A 23,208-nucleotide genomic window follows, 5' to 3' on the forward strand; every position below is an offset into this window, starting at 1 on the left:
GATCAGAATCTAGAATGATGCATATTTAGAGATAGAATAAGGTTTCTTACTTGAGGTCTTGTCTGTGCGGCCAGATGACCCAGTGTTGTTCACTGCAACACTGTTTTGTTCATTTATTTTTTACCTTTATTTCATTCAGTTTTCTGTCAGTATGTATGTATATTCTATTTTCCTGCACTTTAATCAACATTTCTGTAAACATACCTCTGTGTTTCCAACTGTAGCTGAGATGTTCTAAAACCAGTAATGACAAATAGCAAATATACAGTAGGGTAATAGATATAGAATTTGTTTTTATTATGATTATTTTATGGTGTACATGCATCATGAGCACATAGGGCACAAACTTTGTCTTTTGTTGTTAATGCAATAAAATTTAATGGCCATCTTTTTTACATACTTACTCCTGAGAATAAAAATCTTACCAATGTAGCAGTAAGCTACATGCAGAAAATACATATAAAATATGCAAAATAAGTAGTTAAATCAATCATCAGATAAATGAATCAGAATCATAATGCCTTTTATGGTCATTGTATCATTAACAATGAAATTAGGAGTCCTACTCCTGTAAGGTGCCGACAGTTAAAACCACATCCTACATACACTCACCTTCACACTAATAAATAAAAGACAATAATTAAGCGTAATAGGAAAAAAAAACCACATACACATAGTATGACTAAATATTATTATTGTACATAAAAGACACCAAACTGGAGAGCGGTGAGCCGCTGCACAAACGCACACCACCATCTTGCTCATTGTCACACAAAGAAATGCAAATTAGTTTTTCTTTTATCATATTCCCCTCATAATGCAGACAAGTAAAAATATGAAGTCTAACAAAATAAAAGTACAGCATTCTAGTTTTTATCTCTGGTGAATGACAAAGCAGTGAAATCAAACTATTGTGTTGCTGGTTATTTACTGGGACTTATGTCGTGACTCCAGTGTGCTCCTGGCTCTCAGCTGTTTTATAAAGATCCGTGTGAGCTAACAAACTTATTGTCCCACCCGTCCTTATTATCCCATTAACATGTTGTCCTCTCAGCTGTGAGCCTGTACACCCAAATCTGGCATGAGAGAATCTTCATACACTGAGGCAACCCTACACAGAGTTATTTATTTAAGTGAGACTGTAGAATAAGTTGATGTTGTTTGATTAATGACAGGGTGGCACACATCATCACAACGTCCAGACTTCAGCTGAACATTTCTGGAGAGCCGAGCCATGAATTAATGTGAAGAAATATCCTCTTATTATTGTTCTACAATACACCCTCACTTGGCAAAGAGCTCGAGTGTGGTGCAACTGCCAAGAGTAACCAATAGTAACATGTAGCAACAAACACAGTTTTTAGCCTGTAGCCTGTGAGTAACATGTCGGATGATTCACTGCGCGCGTGTGTGTGTGTGTGTGTGTGTGTGTGTGTGTGTGTGTGTGTGTGTGTGTGTGTGTGTGCAGACTGCAGGCACATGTCCATCAGGGTGTAAGAAAGTGTAATGCTGAGAGAAGCAGCCAAATAGTCACTCATGCTCCACTGTCCACTTGTACATTCTCTCCCACACACACCCTACGTCTGTTCTTACATTCCACTATCCGTATTTCTATGACACACTGGCACAAGGGCACAAGGGGAACTCCAATTTACTCACAGCGGTGTGATTATCAAGACGCCCCCCCGAGGGACATTCTTACAAATTCCCACAAAAGTCAGATATAGATAACATACTGTTATGTAGGTTTGGAAAATATATAAATACAGTGGAATATCCCTGCAGTACACTGTGTGTTTCTAAAGATAGTTTATTAGCCTTTTTGTTTTGACATTTGCTTTAGCGTACTTCCTGATTGTTTGGCGCCTCGCAGACACCAGTATCATATATGTAAACAAATAAATCAATCTTTTTTCCCCCTTTAAATGTTTGTTTTGTTTTGTTTTGGTCTCTTATCAAAACCCAGAACATAAAAGTGGTGACGAAGTGTACTTGCTCATCTGGTGAAGGTGACAAAATACAGTCAAGACCATTAGGCGTTGTTGTTGCATGAACAAATACACTTAGTTGCCACTTTATTAGGTACACCTGCATCTTGTAATTCAATGCAACAGCTCTTTCATAAACAAAGTTACAAAGTTTATAAAGATCTTTTTTTTTTTTTTTAACATTGTCAGGAATGTGTTAATCAAGTATTATCAATAAAATACATTCTGACTTTAACATTAATTTACACAGTGTAAGGTTAACTTTAGCTAACGCTACATTAACGTTACAAGGTTAACGTAACTCCTCTTATATGTAATATTTGCCAAAGGTGGGCATGTATGCAATTAGCTAATAATGACTTAAATACTCATCTCTAAAGTTTACTTCGAATTAAGGAAGCTAAATTTGTAAGCTGCGATTTGGCATGGCAAGCCAGGTGCAGCGTTCAGTCAGGTAGCTGGTATAGGTGGCCATGCGTAGTGCTGCCCCTCGCTCCTCCACAGTTCAACCCTCTCATCCAAACATTTGCATGTCTGGCTCCAGAAATCCAAGATGGCGACGGCCAAAATGCCAAACTCTAAGCTTAAAAACGGCAGTCCACAAACCAGTGAGTGTCGTCACGGTGGCCACGTCCATTATTTTTACAGTCTATGCTCCAAAGTCTTCAAAAACCTACCCTTGGTCAAACTGCACCAGTTTTGGATGCACAGGGGCAGCCTGTCAATGTACGGTTGTTACATGCGTTGTGTCTTTTCAAAATAAACTTCTGTTTTTACAGGAAATGTGCAGTTTCTGCTCGTTATATGCATGCAGTCCTTTTCAAGTTAAATTGCAATGTAGGTGAAAAACTTTTTATTTAGGTTTACTTCCTTAGGTTTAGGCAACAAAAGCACGTGGTTAGGTTTAGGAAGACACCTCATGGTTTGGCTGAAAATAAGTAATAGTGTTAATTAAATAATGTAATGTCATGTGGAGTATGCCACTAGCAAAGTATGCTATACATACTGGCACACTACTTTGTCATTAAAATAACTTAATCGACTTTTAGTTTTTACACTACGGCTGTTGCTCAGACAAATGCCACTGTTCGGTGTATCCCATACCTCCACTAAAGGGTGCAGCAGTGTGTTAATGCTGAGGCCCACTAACCAAGCGTCAGAATCGAGAATGAGACCAGGTTGTTTTAATGTATACATCCCTCCCCAGTATTCAAATATGCTCAAAATGCCCCCACTCCCTAATAAACTCATAAAAATATAAATTTAAAAAAGTGCTATGCTAAGACAGGCAACCCTGCACTGCCATCCGAAATAATCATTATCAACTGTAATCATAACCATAAATATAGATTACTTGACAAATTGCCGTTATTATTACTACTGGTTCTAGTTTTACAGTGTGCTGCAGTTCTGTGTGTGGTTTGTCCAAATAGTGTTGTTGAACATCAGCATGAGGTGCTGCTAAAGCGCTGCAGGTATATACAGTCAGTGTCAAACACTGTACGGTCTCTCTATGTTGTTACTATCAAACGTATTAATAACTGGAAAAACTGGAATGTCATATAAGTGTTAAAGTGTCAATCATTTATGGGTAATGTGGCATTCATGTAAACACCTCTAGCTTTCAGTTATGCATATTTGTATAGTATATTCCTGTTTGTTTTTTTTTTAATTTGAAGGGGATGGTCCCCCCCAGTGTTGACTCCATGCCTTGGCCTTGGTGTGATTATTTGAGTTCACATTTATTTATTTTTTTATTGTTAAATTTTATTGAACTTTTTTCCTTACATAAGCAGTGTAACTGAGTGTTAATAAATTAATTGATGTACATACACAAGAGAAAAAAAGTACACAATATAAAATAAGAATCTAAAATGCATAATTACAATACATAAATAATTCTTAAAATAAAAAAAAACTGTATTCGTACATAAATATGCATCACAATCTTCTCTGATCTACAAACAACAGATCTCAGTCACTAAAAAAAGTGTGCAGCAGAGCAGCATGCACATGGCACATGATTCACTTCAAGATATGTCCACACCACCAATGTACTCCACGTACCTTCTCCACTTTGCCACATATTTCTCCGTCCTGTCCTTGGAACTGACAGAGATTTGTTCATATGATGCAACTTCTGCCAACTCTGTGAACCATCCCTTAAAAGAGGGCTCACCTCATTTCCTCCAGTTTCTCGTTATGATTTGCTTTGTCACCATTATACTGGTCTGAATAATGTCCCTGGCTCCACAGTGAGATGACATTTGTGGGTCAGTGAGCACATACAGCCTTGGGCAGAACTCAAAGTCAGTCTGGGTAATGTTTTTATATGTTCATGAACCTTTATCCAATAGTTCTGAATCATGGGACATTCCCTGATGAGTTCATATTTAGCGGTGGTGCTGATTTTGTCCACCGAGGGGGACAGAAATTAGAAACACCTTTGAATCTTATGCAGGACACCACTAACATATACACAACATATAATTTGATCAACATCCCTATGACAGAGTCAAAAAGCTGAACTTCACAGGAAACATAACAGTAGACATGATTACAGAACAGTTGTATTTAATTACACTGTACAGGTGTCATTCAGAGAGCGATTGTAAGACCTTATGCTGGTGCAGTGGGCCCTGGGTTCCCTCTGGTGCAGGACAATGCCCGGCCTTATGTAGCCAGAGTGTGTAGGCAGTTCCTGGATGGTGAAGGCATTGATGCCATTGACTGGCCCTCTCATTTCTCTGACCTGAATCCAACTGAGCACCTATGGGACGTTATGTATCGGTTAATCTGACATCACCAAGTACCACCACAGGCTGTCCAGGAGCTCACCAGTGCCCTGATCCAGGTCTGGGAGGAGATCCCTCAGGACACCAACCGCCGACTCATCAGGAGCATGCCCAGACATTGTCAGGAGTGCACACAGGCACACAGGGGCCGTACACACCACTCATTGTGTGTCACATTATGAGTTGCTATGATAAAATTCACACAAGTTGGATCAGTCTGTGATTTCAATTTCTTACTTTCAGTGTGATTTTGAATCCAGCCCTCAGTGGGTTGATGATTTTGGTTTCCACTGACTGTTGTTCTGTCATTTTGTTCTAAAAAATGTATACAGTGTACATCAATAAAGATTTTCAACTTGAAAAATTCATCAAGATCTGATGTGTGATTTAAGCGTTAATTAAAAAAAAATACCACTACTTTTTATTTTCCTCCATGATTTTACTTTTATAAATGCTCTAAAATTTTGTAAACACAAAAACAGTAGGTATGGGTAAATATTCTTCATATCATTGTCTGTTTTATATCATATATTTCAAATTACTTTCATCTCAAACTGCCTTTTGTTCTGTATTTATGTATTATGTATTCATGTCCCCTTCAGCATAAACAGAACTGAGTGCTACATATACTTAATTTAATCAGTTTGTTTTAATCCAAGCCACAGCACTGCTTGACAGTATCCTTTATTAAAAAACAGTGTGGATTTATTAGTGGCAGGTAATTGAGCATTAATAGATTTATTTCCCATGTTGAGATCTGATGAAGGCTTGGCACCACCTTTGGGGAAAATAGACAGTTAGTGAGAGCTTAGTCATCACATGCCTGCATCATGTCTGTACCTGCTGATCCAGAAACCAATACAGGAAACACTGCATATTAAGTCATTTAGTAAGCTGTGAGGATTTTGTACACACGTGCAGCCCAGAATTCACTATTAAAACAATTTGTTTTATGATTTTCTTCTCGTGCAGCCAAATTCTGAACGTTTAATCTCCTGCTTTTATGGAACTTGCAAATGCATCTCATAGAGGTCTGGGCCGAGGAACTGGGTGTTCAAGTGTCCAGTGAACTCTGAGAGGAGTGTTTGTCCAATATACACGGCTGTCCTATCAAACCAGATTCAGGTTAATTCAATCTAAAATCTGATATAGATGGCATTATTCTAAAACTAAACTAATCAAGATATTGCAATCAGTCTCTCCTACATGTGACAGATGTGTAACTGCCAAAGGATTACTGTCACACTTTTCCTGGCAATGTCCAGTTATAGGTCATTTCTGGTGTGACATATTTAATTGGTTTTCCAAGCAAATTAAAATGAACATTCAGCCAGATTGTTCTTTGGCAGTATTTGGTTGCTCTGAAAGGCTCACATCAAAAGCAGGCTCCTCATGCAGGCATGGTTGCAGCTAAAACATTTGTGTTAGGCTGCTAAACTGGAAGTCAACATTGTCCCCATGTTTTAGGAGGTGGCTCAAGGAAATGTTTGTATCACTGAACAGAAGCAGACTTCCTTTAGTAAAATGTGATTCTTTTTAATTAAAAAAAAAATACCACTACTTTTTATTTTCCTCCATGATTTTACTTTTATAAATGCTCTAAAATTTTGTAAACACAAAAACAGTAGGTATGGGTAAATATTCTTCATATCATTGTCTGTTTTATATCATATATTTCAAATTACTTTCATCTCAAACTGCCTTTTGCTCTGTATTTATGTATTTATTATCTATTGTGGGCTATTTCATTTTAATGCTTTTATTTTTCATTGTCCTTATTCTCTCTTACCTGCATAAAGACTGGCTGCACCTTTCATTTAAAAGGTTTAACACTAATTGTAGTGAAATGGAGATCTGTTTTGATTGCTAGATTTGCAAAAAAAAAAATTAAATTAAACAAATAAATAAATAACAGCGCCCCCCTCTGACGGCCATATAGGGCTACACACTTTAAATTGAACTGGTTAACTGATTTGGGAGAAGTTTTTTCTTTTTTTTTTATTATCATTACAAAATCAATTTTAAAAAGGGATTAGAAACATTAGAAACAACAACACTTTACAGACAACGAGCCATGATACAAATATTCAAGGCAGAAAAGTACTAAAATGATTTTATTTATATATGTAGTAAAGTATATTATAGTACATACAATTACCAGTTTATTAGGTACACCTTGCTAAAACTAATATAGCAGTTCTGCAATAACTCCTCCCTTCATGAAGGTTATAATGTTCAGCTTTTGTTTTAACTGTTTTAGAGGGTGTAGATTTAACTTTAACTAAGACATTTGGAGGACATAGGTTGTGATGTTTGTGGACAGGTGTCTATTATTTTGTCCATCCCACCACTGAGCGTACACTAAATAACAAAAAAATCCCCTGATCTCTCTGTATAATACAGTACACTTTAACAGCACTACAAACTATATCCTCCAAAATGTCCATGAAGTTGAATCAACATCGATTTAAAACAGACTTCCACTTTATTGTACCCAAGATGAGATTCTTTCCCCAGCACTGTACCTTCTCAGACAACACCAAACACACAACACAGAAACAACATGGACGACATCACAGTAAGGGCGCAGACAGGAGTGCGCGCTCAGGCTTGTTCAGCGAGGCCTATTTTTTAAAGCAGCTGTGGCTGCAGGGATCAGGCTCTTCCCACAGCGAGCCCTTCTGCACCTCAGTGCTCTGTACCTGCGCCCAGGGGGCAGAGGGGTGAGGTGGTGATTGAGTGAGTGTGTGATGCCCTGCTCTACTGAGGTTGCAATGTGTGCAGTGGCCCTGATGTTTAACTCTGTCAGGTTGGGTGTGGGAGACCAATAATCCTGGCAGTGGCATTAGTGATGCGTGTGAGTTTGGCACTATTTTTAACCGATAACATGTTAAAAAAGCAGGTGCAACAGTGCAGAAGGACTGGCTGAATAATGCTCTGATACAACAGTAGGAGATGAGGGGAAACATTAGTGTCCAAAAAAATGCTGTATTAGTAATGTGTTAGTTTTAGTTAGATGTACCTAATAAACTGGCAACTGAATGTACAGTACATGTCCCTAAAGTTAAATTAATGATATCTAGATAAGTTAATGTGAGGAAGTACACTTAAATCTTGGCATTCAAAGTGACGACAGGCATTTCAAACTAATGTAACAGCTTGGCGTCCAAAAAGTAAATCATTTAGGAGCTTATGCAATCTGCTTAAAAATGAAAGTGCAAAGCAGACAATTGAAATTCACAATAATTCGTATCCACATTTTGAGACGGTCAGCAGGCAAACACCTTTGCTGAGCTCTTCTTCTGTTGGTTACATGTAAATTGGATTGAACTCTCGCTTGCAGCCATCATACCGTCTCCATAACAGCGGCCATCTCCTTGAACTGCTTGTGAAAGTTCTGCAAAAGACAAAGATAAATCATCAAATCAAGACTCTAATAAATAACACCAACAACACCACATTCACATCAACAAATGCAGACCTGGAACTGTGGAATGGTCATCTCAAAAGACCTGTGACAAATCTGACCAGAGGGCTCGACGATCTTCAGCAGCAGAGTCACATACGGGGAGTTGAGAGATCGGCAAGTGTCGGAGCTCACTGCCATGCCGAGCCTCCACTGCATGTCCACTAACTATAAGACACAGCAAAACAACAAAGTCTCACCAAAGACAACTGATGTGTTCAGATCAGAAAGTATTTGAAATGAGATCTGGACGTACCTGGCCGATGCTGAGCGTGGCCTCTACCTTCTGCTGAGCCTGGACTAACGCACCATGTTCAGTCCACAACCTGTGCAACACCTGAAGGGAAGCTTTGGCCCACTTGTTACTGCCTTCTTCCAGCTTCGACACAAGGTCATCCGCAGAGAGGTTGCTCTTCCCAGCGGACCTGATGATACAAATGTTAACTATAACACCTTACAGTACAATAAACTGCTTCTTTATGTATGATTTGGCCTTTTGCCAGGCACATAACCAAAGACAAAAGTGGTTAAATCATCACAAAATGTGAGTCACTGATGATATTTACATGCACAAAATATTGTGGTGTTTGCCGGTAATTTAAAAAAGTCAACATTCCCAATAAGCTGTTTACATGTTTAATGAAAATGAATATTCCACAAATATTTCTCTTTACATACAGCCATGCATACTCCAAATAACATGCCCTAACATGTCGTTAATCACATCAAAATATGGAAATGGGAAACAGGTGTTGTTTGTGCCAGGATTTTTCAAAGCTTTCTACCACAGCCCCCCTCTTTTATTCCTTCTACCAGCTTCTTGGAAAGGTCGGCCTTGCGATATTTTCATGTATCCAAAAATCTGGTGATATCCAAGTCTTTCCTAATGTTTAAAACAGTGGTTCCCAACTGGTCCCGCCACAGGGTCCAGATTTCTCCTTTGTCTTTAGTTCAAGGTCCACACAGTTTAATATATTCAGCATCATACTTGCCATGTCATCAAGCTAGTTTGCTGTCTCTGTCAAGTAGCTGTCAGTTACTCACTCACTTTACAGCAAGACACAGCACTTCAAAATAAAAGCTCTGTGCTGGAAACTCACTGTACTTAAAAATGAAGTGTGTTTTTGACAATCTTGACACATTGGTGAGTCACTTGTGGTCCATTCAGTATTGACTTGAGACCTACTTCTGGACCGCGACCCCACCAGTTAGGAACCAGTGGTTTAAAAGTACTCGTGTTTCTCCTCCTGACCAGAAATGTGGGCTTTTCTTATGGGCATGCATCTCTACAACATAGCCTTTCAAACTGCTGATGAGTTGGTTTGTGTACAACGCATCCATGACAATGCACAGAGTCAGCTGTCAACAGGCAGGAGGCCATGGGTCCCCAATTGAAATGCATGTTTTCGAATGTGCTGTATACATGTCGAAAGAATGCTCTTAAACCCGGCTAATGCCAGAATATCCCACACATCGTAATTGGAAAATGCTTCATTCAGCAAAGAGCCTAACTCTGTATATCCAAATGGAATATGCTTATAGGAGCCATCCATGGTGTAAAATGTGTGTAAGTTTCTAATTTGTCCAGTAGGGGTCACTGCATTGTCATGAGTGTCTGCCAATATAGGTAGGAACCATTCTTTGAGAGACAGACGTTGCTAGACGGGGGAGTTTTTTGACTGAGCCATGTCAGGTGTGGTGTATGGTGCTCTACGTCATGATGAAAATTTGTGTATTTGAATGGTTTACTGACACAGATTCATGAATGATGCAAGTTTCATTCAAGACTACAGCTCTGATAAATAAATTATGCATCACGGCAGAAGAAGTGGACTCTTTGTTTTCACCTTAGAGCAGCAGTGGGTTTGGTCAGGGGAGCTTGTCAATTAGTAAGTAGCCTGTCAATGCAGCCCCTCAGTGACTTTAAGTTTAGGCTTAGCTGCTATAATGCTTTTAACATAACCGGTATCAAATTCAGAATATTGTCAAATTGGGAATCATAGTGGAAAATTAGTGTGTACATGCAAGAAGACACCAGTTACCATATTTTAACCCATTCAGAGGCAAAACAAGGATGAAAGATACCTGAATGTCAACATGAGGAATCTCACAATGTCCTGTAGAGCTTCATTGTTAAATCTGACTCCGGCTCTCTGAAAACTCTGCCCAGAGAAGAAGAAAAAAACAAGTCATGAAAGAAGAACTTGGGAAGGTGGGTTGCTATAAGTTAAAAAATATTCTAAGGAAACATTGTCTTACGTCAGAAATTTCAGCTGAATCTACTCCTCTGGTGTGCCCTTGTAGATAAGTCAGGATGTGCTGACACTGTGGAGATTATAATATTAGTTATTAGAAATACAGAAGAACCTTAACGGCAACACCACATCCTGCAACGAACACTGTTGTATAGTGTTTAACATCCAGTTGTTAATTCCACCGAGAGGTTTGCTCCACAACAACTTGCTGTTGCAAATCGTAAAGTGTAAAGAGGCATGTTTGTTTAAATTCAGTAGTAGTAATCAAATACTACAACCCAGCAATTACAACATGCGTGACGTGAGCAGTGCTTCTCTTCTAAGCACTTCTATATTACTCACTGAAATATCAACCAAGTCTAACTTGTTTTCTGAGTTACCTTTTTTGTAAAAGTGTGACTTGTTGCCTGCCTGCACGGGGACATATACAACTAGATTAAATATACTCACTGCTTCAGCCAGCAGATCTGGAGAAAGCTTACAGATGTTGTCCACGACTTTGTTGACACCTGAAGCACAGAAGTGAAATAATTTATATTTTGCATTAATATTCTGAATCTGCATAGGAACTAGAGACTAGAGTTGTCAAATAAATGAAGTAAAGTAAAAGGTATGTTTGCAAACTGTAGTGGAGTAGAAGTAGGAAGTATCATAAAAAGGAAAAGACTCAAAGTACAAATACCTCTAACGTGTACAGTACTCGAGTCAATGTATAGTTACATTCCACCTCAGGGTATTTTAGCCAACATAAGGTATTTGCAGAATGCTTAAAGAGTCATCTAACTGACTGGATAAAAATATGTTCAGTCTGCTCAATAATAAAAAAGGTTTTAACCCGTTTCCCAAAGCTGCGCCTCTGTTTCTGAACCAAAACAAAGATGGCGGCACACCTACTGCTTGGACATGAAAAGAGTCGTTACTTGGGAAACGGGTTCAAATCTGTTTTAATAGTCAGACTGACGAACTATTTTTCACCCAACTGGTTAGAAGAGTCATTGGAGATTTATAAAATGTCAAAAGAACAAGGATAACGACATTATGAATGCTATAACAACGCTGGTTAGGTTAGAGAAACACCGGTTGTTCCGTTATCTGTGTTTGAATGAAGCACGAGCTTGGGCTAAGCTAATGGCTAAGAGGACGATAACTGACATCGACGTGTTAAGCTGACCTCAATGAGTTTCTACTACACTGCCATGGTAGTGTAACGTTACAACGCTGCCCATGTCTCTGCGATGAGAGTAAAAACCCACCATGGGACTCCTCTGCTGCTGGCATCCTCTCTGTCAGTCAGGCTGCAGGTTTAACCGCCGTGTCAGTGTCACCAAGTTAGCGACTTCCTCGCTTGACAACTTCAAATATCTCTTTAACAGCTGTAGAGAAAATATGAAACTTAAAAAATCCCGTTTAATGACAAAGAGAGCGACTGTCTGCACAGAGAAGAATATTCTCCTTTGAAAACAATCGGCAACTTCCGTATTCTCTCTGTTTGTTGACGGATGCGCCCTCAGTAAAAGGTGAACAGCGCCACCTAGTGGATCGGAGCCTCTTCTTCTTCGTTGACATTTTTACAGTTGGCGTTTTGATGTCTCTTTACTGCTCCCAGTGGTGGAAGACGTCCTCAGCTCTTTACCAGAGTGAAATACCATGGTGTAAAAATATTCTCTGCCAAGTAGAAGTCCTGCAACAGTACAGAAGTGTCAGCTTTATATACTCACTATGGCACATTTCAGAACCATATATATTAAATTACCCGATCATATTAAGCGATGCATTTACGTGTCACTTTGATGTTGCAGCTGGTAAAGGTCGAGCTAATTTTAATTATTTATATATAGCTGGATAACTTAACCTGTAATGATGTATCAAAACTTAATAGTTTGTTTTTATTTTGTATCAATAATCTGCAAAGTAACCAATGACTAAAGCTTTAAAATACTGTAGGCTAAATATATTGGAGTGAAAAGTACAATATTTGCCTCTAAACTGTAGTACAGTAGTATAGTATTTGTATGTTGGAGTATTTATTTCTACTAATATTTATTATTCTGAATTTTTAGCTAACTGCCATAACCATTTACAAGGTTTAACATGGTTGTGGTGAAATGGAAATATGCTTTGATTAATAGATTGGCTGAAGAAGAACAGCAGCACCACACACTTTGAATTTTGGAGATTTTTTCTGTTTGTCTTCTTCTTCTTCTTCTTCTTCTTATTATTATTATTATTATTATTATTATTATTGCAAATTAATTTAAAAAAACGATTAGAAACATTATATACCGAACGGAAAGCGCATTGCATCAGATTAACGGAAGTGAAGAACCATAACTGCTGGGTATCCCTTTCCGAAACACGCCCATAGACCTGGAATGTACCACTGTTGGATTGAAGGTATGATTAGTAAATAAGAAATCCCACATTTTGCGGACAACGAGCCATACCACAATATTTGAGGTAGAAAAACATTAGAACGAGTTTCTCGATATATGTAATATTTCTGTTTATTTACTAAAATACTACTTGTGGTGTATTTATGGTTAATAAAAAAGCACGCACCCCTGCGTATTACCGAAATGTCGAAGTGCACTCTCCTGACGCGGAAGCGATTTCCAGCTGTCAAACAGATTTTGGTAAATCACTTTCAGCTCCCTGTTGAAAGGAAAACAACAATTGACGTTACTTCAGGATGGACAATCCACGCTGGTTGCCTCTGGAGTCAAATCCAGAAGTATGTCTTATTGGTATTTATTCAAAATAACGTTATATCGTTTAATCGAAGTCATTCATTGAGAAGCATGTGAGCGCTAACTAACTCGTAGCAAGCAGTTAGAACAAAAGCTAAAGCCGGTGTGGCTGCTTTGCTAACCCTCGAAAGCAATTTCATTAATATTTGTATCTGTGTCTTCTCATTTCAGGTCATGACCAAGGTCAGTATTTTTTTTTTGATATAATTTAACACTAGATGGGTTTGCATATTCAGCAATAAAGCGACTTACAAAGGGACAAGGCCTACCCAGCAGCGATGCTAACGTTACATCCAACCTAACGGTGTCATTTAACTGTAACAGTCACGAAATAATGGACCACTGTCTTATAAATACAATGGAGGCAAACAGGCTGTTAACAGAGGTTATTGCTAGTAGCATGCTGTAACGTTAGTTATATGTTAAAGAATATATTGTATAAGGTTTTCAGTCAGGACTTTTATAGATAAAACACATTATATGGTTAGTTACATGTCATGCAGATGTCCATGACATTTTCTATGACATCTGCCTGTAAGCTCTGACTTTCAGTTAATATTTTCATATGAAGAAGCAAGACCTCTGAGTAAAGTAAAATGGATGTAACCCAAGATTCATGCCAAGGCTAATTGCTGTCAGCATTTAACAATGTCAAGATTTCTGATGTGTCTAAGTCTGTATGTGCCAATTCATCTGGATAATCCAGTCATGCTCATATAAAGGTTCACAGGAACTATTAAATATGGCACTAAATACAAGGAAAAATACAGTCAGCGATGATAATGATAATAATTAGGACTGTATATAGGACACCGAAAAAGGTCCATAGTGGACCACATAAAAACGGACAATCATCTATGTACAAAAATCTGATATAACAAATACAATTTACATATATGAAAAGACAAGGAATACATATAAAAAGACAAAATTTAATAAACTGCCCCCACAAACAAGCTGAAGAGCCAGTGGCCCTGCAGTCTCGATGAAAAGGCCTGCATGATACCATTTTCTGAGACAGAGAGCCTGCACATATATCCATATATAAGATTTCATATTAGGGTAAAGCAGGCACACGGACATTTACAAACATCTGGCTGGCACTGCACGATTGTAGAAGTTTAAGAAGCAGTGTCATTCCATCATTATAGGCCACAGTAAGTCTTTGAATGTTGCTCTTCCTGCAGGAGCACCACAAATGGGCAGTATACCTGGAGAGTACAAAATGCTCTAAGAGGACCTATCTTCACATTTACCGAACACATGCTGAATTTGTGAGCAAGCATATTCGCTTGTGCATAAAATATTAATATTATCTTAATTGGAACAAGACCAAGTACACTATCTAAATTTCAGGAGCTGCAATTTTTTGATTAAGGTAAACTATGTCACAACATACCATTATTAATGAAGCATTGTAGTGTTACAGAGACATCATTTAAGACCAAGCACACCCGCTCATAGCAGCGGCACTCCCTGATGGCAGTGGCCCCCCAGCAGGACAATGCGCCATGCCACACCTTAAGAACTGCTCAGAATTGGCCTGAGGAACCTAAAACTAAGGCTCAAGGTGTTGACCTGGCCCCCAGAGTCCCCAGATCCCAATCTGATCGAGGATCTGTGGGACAGATGAAGGACTTAAAGGATCCACCATCAACGCCCTGGTGCCCCCAGAGGTCCTGTGTCCATGCCTTAACAGGTCAGAGCCAAGTCAGAACAAAGGAGGCCCCATCATGGATCAGACTTGGCTCTGGGGTACCCGCCTGTCCAACGGATGCTTGATTGAATTGGGATCTGGGGAATTTGGAGGCTAGGTCGACACCTGGAGCTCTTTGTCATGTTCCTCAGGCCATCCCTGAGCAGTTTTTGGGGTGTGGCATGGTGTATTGTCCTGCTGGGGCGCCACTGCCATTGGGGAGTGCTGTTGCTACGAGGAGGTGTACATGGTCTGCAGTGTTGTTTGTGTAGGTGGTAAGCGTCAAGTGGCGTCCACATGAACGCATGTCACAGAAACACATTGTAGTGTTTTGGTAGTTACTTAGGAATCAGTTGTTTCCGATGGTAATCAGGAGCCAGCTTTTACATCCCACTTTACTTTGAGTTAAGCTTGTCCGCCAGATATTGTTAGGTTAGCTTTATGTCTCTGTATGCATGTACATTCACCCTCAGTTTTTGTATAGTTTGTGAATTGCTTGGGTATGAGACCAACCTGGCAGTTTGGAGACGTGTACGGATTGGATCCAGAGCTTCTGGGCATGGTACCAAGACCAGTGTGCGCAGTGCTGCTTCTCTTCCCTGTGACAGAGAAGGTACCTGTTATTTTTGCAGCATCTTTGGTGTTAAATGTGCATGTTCGTGAACCATAATGGATGTCTCCACATCTGCATGCATGACGTCACTTCAGTTCAGATGTCACGTCATTTATTTTCTCCTACTTCTGTCTAGTATGAGGCATTCAAGGAAGAAGAGGAAAAGAAACTCAAGGATCAGAGGCAGGAAGTCTCTCCTGACGTCTACTTCATCAAGCAAACTATTGGAAATGCCTGTGGAACAATAGGATTAATTCATGCAGTGGCAAACAACCTGGGACACCTGGAATTTGGTGAGTGTTTATTCTGTTTGCATCATATACAACAGTAGAGATGTGAAAGATTCCCATGTTTACAGCATCAGACTGACAACTCTGGATGGTCGTGTGATTGCAGAGTTGATAATGTGTGTATTATTTTTACATTTTTCTCAGATTGAACAGTTTTCTATCACTTAGTTTTATCACCAGGAAAAGATTCCATTAATCATAATACCTCACAGTAGTCTCCTATTACGACATCTGCGTCTTGACACGCCACCCTGCTCTAAATCCAAACACATTTCTGCTTGCAGACGGCTTTCTACAGATTTTTCTTCTTCTTGTTCTTTCTCCTCAGAGGCCGATTCTGCTCTAAAGAGGTTTATAGAAAAAACCTCAAAAATGACCTCAGACGAAAGGGCCGTCTTCCTGGAAAAGGATGAGGTAAGAAGACACTGAAAAAAAAAATCTTTGTACAAGGATGGTGTGATGAAGTGGTCAGTTAATTGAAGTTTTGGGGGTTTTAAGTCTGCTTTTACATAAAGGAATTAAGTATTTACGCTCTTGATGTATTTTCCAATTCTTTTAGGCAGTCAGGGTATAGTTGAGAAACTCTTTTGCCCCAGATCTTTATCAGTGTCATGACAAACTAATCAGTACATTTTTGGTCACCTTACCTGCTGAGTGATGACACCATGGGAAAAAAATCCTCTATATTTCCTGGTAACTCTTAAGCCTTTATAATTTTATGTAAGAGCTCTGTAGCTATCATTTGTTAGATAACAATAGAGTACATAAAATGATCCAGTATGTTATTTCCATGGCCTTGGAAAGTGAAATCAATATTTGTGAACATGAGCTTCTCTCTCTCAAAGCCAGAAACCAGAGAAGTAAGTCTGAAACTTGTGATGTCATCAGGTTAAAGTCTGTAGCTGTTAAATACTGTTTGTTCTCTATTTTATACCCAAGAGTTTTATTCTGTTGTAGTGTTCTCGGCTCTGAAAAAGAAGATGTCCCCCTACACTCAGAACATTCCCCTGAGTGCTCACAGTGACATCTATAACATCTTTCACCACTCGTCGTCTATAGAGCAGCTCCAGACTTTATACTTGATGACATTACAAATTTGAGTTTCAGCACTAAAGATTTAGAAGAGTGTTGTTGGTGTTAACTAATATTTTTGGACTGTCTTAGACAATAGGAATAACATGTATGAATATTGACAATGGTCATAGTTCCCTTTTTAAGTGTGTAGAAGATTGGTACAATTATCATTAAGTACATTCCTATAAAATCTATTGGGGGCGTCTGTTTACACTTTATTTTTGGTCTCTCTGTTTCAGAGTATACGTGTTACACATGAATCCAGTGCACAAGAGGGACAGACCGAGGTTTGTATTGATTTTCAGATCATCTGTGTTGTCTAAGGATGTTTCTGTCACCAATAGCATAGTGTTGTACAGGGCTGGGTATCATTTAAATAATTACAATACCAGTACCAATCGTCGTACCTCAAGTGATACTGATACCAATAGAGTACTTCATCCGATACCCATAATGTGAATGGAGAGGTGTGTAATACAGCCATACTTTCGAATGTTTGCATCTCAACACACTGAGCCACCAGCTCAGTTGAATATGCCACACTCAACTTCATCACACCTACCAAGGACAGCTATGAGAGCCGAACAGCTGCACACACAGTGATCGGGCTAACTGTTAGCATCAAATGGCTAACGTTACAGTTACAGTTATTAAAGAGTTTGATGATGGAGTCAAGCCGTTTTGGTGTCGGAGTGTGTATGATGGGGCTGTTCAATGGCTCAGTGTTGTATGTAGCTGCTGCAGTGTTACCCCGTGCTAACTGGGAAGGCTTTGAACTGACTGATCGCCAAGAGGAGAGCAGCTCTGGAAATGGCAGCAACAGAAAGTTTGCTGACCCTGCAGGGAGTTGGGACAGTCCAGGATCAGTCCCCAGGTGCAAAAATGATCGAATGCAGGTGTCATTTGTCCGCAGAAACTTTGATGCTACTTGGTATTAGATTATTCTGGTCGATACCTTAAAGGTAACGAGTACCGATACCCAACCCTAGTGTTTTTGTATTACACAATCTAAAGGAATGCATTAACTGAGATAGAACTTTGTGTTTTATGTCTTGTCTGTTTCAGGCCCCAAGTTTAGATGAGAAAGTGAATCTGCATTTTATAGCTTTTGTGAATGTCGGAGGACAATTATATGAGCTGGGTGAGTTTGTCACATTGTAAAAAACTTCATTTACCCATCTAGTGGTGGCAGACTTGAAGCAAACCTCCTCATGAACTGTATTTTTTTATAAACGTAGATGGCAGGAAGCCTTTCCCTATCGTCCACGGGAAAACTTCAGAAGACACTCTACTGGAGGTAAGACATCGCTGAACAAAACAGACACATTATCATAGAAATATCTCAAGTTGTGCTGCAAATCTCCATTCCCCTGATGTGTTTGATCCACTGCAGGATGCTGTAGCGGTTTGTAAGGTCTTCATGGCTCGCGACCCTCAGGAGGTTCGTTTCACCATCATTGCCCTCTCCAAAGACTGAGGAAACTCCATCATGCCTCCAGAACCACAATGCCAAACATTTTCAAGTGCTGATCTCATTGGAAAATTAGTTTGTGTTTTTTTTTCTCGCTAATACTATAATGTCAGGGATATCATTTTAAATTAATGTTTCTTTTTTGTTTTACATCACTTGTTGGATAAAATTGTAAGGGAATCAGAGTTCAGATCAAATCTTCCAGATCCCCACTGCTGAACCATCTCACTAACCATACCACGGCTGTACTACCTTGACACTGCACTAAAGTTTGTTTACAAGGCGCGTTTGGCTTTTAATTAAGAAAGAAATCTAACAAATTGTCCACGTAACTGACGGAGCTCACCTTCTTTTTTTTATACTCTGGGTTCAATGATGCATACTGTGTGTAGTGATTTGTTTTTGACCACCTGGTCTAAACCAGCTGAAGAAACATGATTTGCGAGGTTTTAATTTGAGTTATAGCTTTGAAAAAGCAGATAGGCCTAATGCTGTTGGATGCAGTAATGAAGATGTGAAAAGTACTTAAAAATGTCTCCTGTAAGTGAGGCTGACTGAAAAAATGCAGACTGTACATCAGTATGGACGGTGCCTACATTTTTGTAATGAGAATCAGACGTTCTGTCAAATAAAAGGCAAATTTATTAAACATTTTTCTTGTGGATCTTCTGTTACATCTTTACTTAATAACATTCATCTGTATAAATTAAATTATGATGGGTTTACTGTCAGATTTATGCGACTTATCATGAGTACTCAAGTGAAATGATATATTCTGGCACCCTGCAGTGGCAAAATAAAATGCTATTAAGAAATCAAAGAAGTATGAAACAGGCCTCTCCCCTGAAAATACAAAAAGCTATTTATTTCAAAGCGGACAGGAACTTGCTCTAAAGGTTTTAAAATCATCCTCACTATTGATTTATTCCATAAAATGGAGCAACCCAGTCACCAGAATAAAGTTGGACACGGTCAGCAACAATACTCAGGTAGGCTGTGGTGTTTAAACCATGCTCAGTTGGTACTAAGGGGCCCAAAGTGTGCCAAGAAAATATCCCCCACACCATTACACCACCACCAGCAGCCTGAACCGTTGATACAAGGCAGGATGGATCCATGCTTTCATGTTGTTCACACCAAATTCTGACCCTACCATCTGAATGTGGCAGCAGAAATCCAGACTCATCAGACCAGGCAACGTTTTTCCAATCTTCTATTGTCCAGTTTTGGTGAGCCTGTGTGAACTGTAGCCTCAGTTTCCTGTTGTTAACTGACAGGAGTGGCACCTGGTGTGGTCTTCTGCTGCTGTAGCCCATCTGCTTCAAGGTTGGACGTGTTGTTGGTTCAGAGATGGTCTTCTGCAGACCTTGGTTGTAACCAGTGCTTATTTGAGTTACTGTTGCCTTTCTGTCATCTTGAACCAGTCTGGCCATTCTCCTCTGACCTCTGGCATCATCAATACATTTTCACCCAGAGAACTGCTGCTCACTGGGTATAATCTCTTTTTCAGACCATCCTCTGTAAACCCTAGAGACGGTTGTGTGTGAAAATCCCAGTAGATCAGCAGTTTCTGACAGAGCAGCCTGCCTGGCACCAACAACCATGCCACGTTCAAAGTCACTTAAATCACCTTTCTTCCTCATTCTGATGCTCAGTTTGAACTTCAGCAGGTCATATTGAACATGTCTACATGTCTAAGTGTATTGAGTTGCTGCTACATGATTGACTGATAAACTGTTTGCATGAATGAGCAGTTAAAACAAGTCTACTTAATAAAGTGGTCAGTGAGTGTAATTTGTAAGATGAGCTTAGATTTTATGTGTTAGATTTTAACCTGCAAAGTAACTATAGCCTTATTGTCAAATAAAATTTGCACATTTTTCTGCTGTACTGCGAATGATGCACACTTCATGTTGTTCACCAGATAAAAAAAATATTAACCATGACAGTCTCATCATCTCTCCCAACAATGGTACAAATATCCAAAGGGTCACAGAGTACAAGTACCTTGGTATTTGGTTAGATTATGTTAACCTTTAAATGTCACGTTTCCAAGCTGGTGACTTCTTTAAGAATGAAAACTGGATTGTTTTATAGAATCAGACTCTCATTTCTGCTGCATTGTAGACAGATGCTTGTTGAGGCAACTTTTTTATCAGTCTTAGATTATGGTGATTATTTTATACATGCACGCCTCAGCTGCCACTCTGAAGCCCCTAGATTCTGTATATCACTCTCTATCATTGTGATGTGTATGCTAAGGTTGGGTGGCCCTCTCTATGTGTAAGACGTGAAAGACACTGGGTTTTATTTATGTATAAAGCTCATTACCTTCTCATATCAGTTCAATGCTTTCTTTCAGTGTGGGCTCTTACCAATTGGATTTGGTGGCAGTAGCTCAGTCCATAGGGACTTGGGTTGGGAACTGGAGGGGCCTGGTTCAAGTCCCCATCTGGACCCAATATGGTGTGTGCACTGTTAGCTGGAGAGGTGCCAGTTTACCTCCTGGGCACTGCCGAGGTGCCCTTGAGCACGGCTCGGAACCCCCCAGGGGTGCCTGTCAGCCCCCGCACTCTGACATCTTTCCATTCAATGCATGTATAGGTCCTGTGTGTGCATGTGTGTGTATTTCAGGCCTGTGTGTATACGTATATGACACTCCAGGTGCTGGCTGTTTTTACTAAAGTTGGAAAATTGAGTTTTTTCATATTGTGCACCTGCAATGAGGGAACAACATGCAGAACAATTTTAAGCTTTCCTAATTTTTATCCATAGGGCAAATCATATCTTTAACTGTATCATATTTAACTTCTGGGTGTTCCTGTTTTACCTGATTAATGTGTTCTACATTTTAACAGTTTTTATTCATCATTATTGCTTTTATTGATTCATTTTTAACATCTAAATTAATTTTAAAACTTAATTTTGTTTTATTTATTGTTGTCACTTTTATGTAACTTACTTCGTGCTTTCATTTTATATTGGTTTGTTCTGCTACATTGTAAACGAGGTCTCTACCTCAGTGTATTTCCAAGTTAAAATAAAGGTTAAATGAATGAAAATGTTGCAGATCAACATGCATTTCCCTCTGGAGCAGAAGTATATAGTAAACTCAAGCATATGTATCTCAAAATAGTTGCTTTCCACTGTTGCTGTTAAACTGAAACTACCAACTGATGGAGTCTAAGTTTGCATGTATCAGTCCTTTCCTCCAGGCCCTGCATTGCACCCTATCAGCCGCTGCGTGGCGCTGCAGGAAAGCCATTTGTTTTAAAAGGAGAGCTGAACTTCAAGTAGTAAAGTTTATCCAGAGACTGAAACTTTTTAACGTATGGTAAAACATCTGAAGGTCAGCAGCATAGAGACGTCAAATCCACACGATGATTTTAACCCGGGAACTTGTGTGAGATTATCTTGTATCAGGTCGTGACTCGGTGTAGAGTTACACTATTGTGCTCCTACTGTATGAGGAAACATTTGAGCAAAATAATCTCCAGACAGCCAACTCATGTTCACCTGGAAGCCGCTCAAAGGACCCGTGGGTGGCCCCCGGACCCCATCTTGGAAACCCTCCTGCCACAGCCTCCTGCAGCTGCTTTAACTCTCCCTGTCAGTGGCTCCAGCAGCCGAGGTGAGCTCCGGGTCCGCTTTGAAGACTTTGTGTGAGAGCTGCAGAGGTGGAGGAAACCGAGCAGAGCGTGAAAGTACCAAAAGAAACAAACCACAGGTGTGTCGGATGACAGAGCAGGTAAGCTGCAGCCAGGTGAATGCGTAAATGTTACACCTTGCATTCATTCACTGATGAGCTGGTGGGAAATGAACAATAGGAGGCATGTTTCATGAATGAGTAACTCATGTGATTACACACAAGTCAGTGTACATAAAAGATTGCTTGGCGAGTTTTAAAGTGCACTCCTTGTGTCTGCCTGTCCGGACTGGTCCACATTTGTTGTCACTGGACCTTAACTGCGGGCCAGCAGGAACCGATTTGGCCCCTTTGGAGCAGCTCGGATAATAAGTTTTTGTGATGGAGTGGCGTGAGCAGTCTGCTGTCAGCTGCGACGAAGCCTACGTCGAGGCACAGAGATGGATTGAGGTGAGTGAAAAACGATCTCAGCACCTTTCTTTACACTTTCTTTAAGCACTTAAGCCTTTTAAATCATAGACAAGGTAAAATATAATTGACAACTGCTTGAGATCACAATATGGCAAGTCAGGAAAGTGGAGTTTTGTGTGGACTTTTTCCAGACCAAAGATTTTACCCTCATTTGTAATAGAATTCGGCTCCTCTGAGAATGTCCTGATGCAACGGTGTAAAGCTGAGGTTACTTTCCAGTATCCTCCTGAGACCTGAACTTTTGTTTGCTGTGCATTTTTAATTTTTCCTAGCTATTTGGAATCAGTAGGACTCAATAAATATAAAAAACCCAGCACTGTCAATGATAATTAAGTCCCAAATGTCCTCACACTAGACAATAATAACTCTCAGTGTCTTCCAGTTTCCTAATTAACAGCGTCTGAACTTGTCATTGTTGCTAAAATTGAGCAAATTTGTTGCCATATCAAACTACAAACATTAGTTTCAACCATAAAATGTGATCAGGTTTTGGATCTTGTCCGCTTTTATGTCAGGATTGACTTAGCAGAGATGGCTGCCATCCTGTGTTTAGATGGATTATGTATTGTGCTCTTACTACCACTAGATGGCACAAAAAAGTGTCCACAAACGAGGACAACAGGTCTAAGTTAAGAAGAATGAAGTATAAGGTCAAGTAAACCCAAAATGTGATGTCCTCATATGTGGACACAGGGT

The 23,208-nt window shown here is 39.6% G+C and overlaps 3 protein-coding genes across 10 annotated transcripts in view; 2 read left to right on the forward strand and 1 right to left on the reverse strand.

The window, feature by feature from the left end:
* Positions 1-6,708: 6,708 nt before the first annotated feature.
* commd6 (COMM domain containing 6) lies at positions 6,709-12,019 on the reverse strand. The gene is made up of 7 exons (XM_049594582.1): positions 11,758-12,019; positions 10,955-11,013; positions 10,509-10,574; positions 10,335-10,411; positions 8,506-8,674; positions 8,265-8,417; positions 6,709-8,180 (listed from the first exon to the last, which is right to left on the reverse strand). The coding sequence occupies exons 1-7, from the start codon at positions 11,780-11,782 to the stop codon at positions 8,130-8,132; spliced, it is 600 nt and encodes a 199-aa protein (XP_049450539.1). The 5' UTR covers positions 11,783-12,019; the 3' UTR covers positions 6,709-8,129.
* Positions 12,020-13,103: 1,084 nt separating this feature from the next.
* On the forward strand, positions 13,104-19,044 carry uchl3 (ubiquitin carboxyl-terminal esterase L3 (ubiquitin thiolesterase)). The gene is made up of 9 exons (XM_049594595.1): positions 13,104-13,235; positions 13,423-13,434; positions 15,432-15,560; positions 15,697-15,853; positions 16,179-16,264; positions 17,164-17,211; positions 17,990-18,065; positions 18,163-18,221; positions 18,318-19,044. The coding sequence occupies exons 1-9, from the start codon at positions 13,194-13,196 to the stop codon at positions 18,399-18,401; spliced, it is 693 nt and encodes a 230-aa protein (XP_049450552.1). The 5' UTR covers positions 13,104-13,193; the 3' UTR covers positions 18,402-19,044.
* A 2,713-nt stretch (positions 19,045-21,757) lies between these two features.
* Positions 21,758-23,208, forward strand: part of lmo7a (LIM domain 7a) — a 74,988-nt gene continuing 73,537 nt past the window's right edge. For 2 of the 8 annotated variants that reach the window (XM_049593404.1, XM_049593403.1), the window contains exon 1: positions 22,255-22,491. In XM_049593404.1, the coding sequence (XP_049449361.1) occupies positions 22,423-22,491 (69 nt within the window). In that variant the 5' untranslated portion in view covers positions 22,255-22,422. Of the gene's footprint in view, positions 22,144-22,250; positions 22,492-23,208 lie in introns of those variants that run through there. The other 6 variants (XM_049593399.1, XM_049593398.1, XM_049593406.1 and 3 more) reach the window with 6 other exon arrangements.

The sequence above is a fragment of the Epinephelus fuscoguttatus genome, linkage group LG13 (genome assembly GCF_011397635.1).
Source record: "Epinephelus fuscoguttatus linkage group LG13, E.fuscoguttatus.final_Chr_v1".
NCBI classification, from domain to species: domain Eukaryota; kingdom Metazoa; phylum Chordata; class Actinopteri; order Perciformes; family Serranidae; genus Epinephelus; species Epinephelus fuscoguttatus.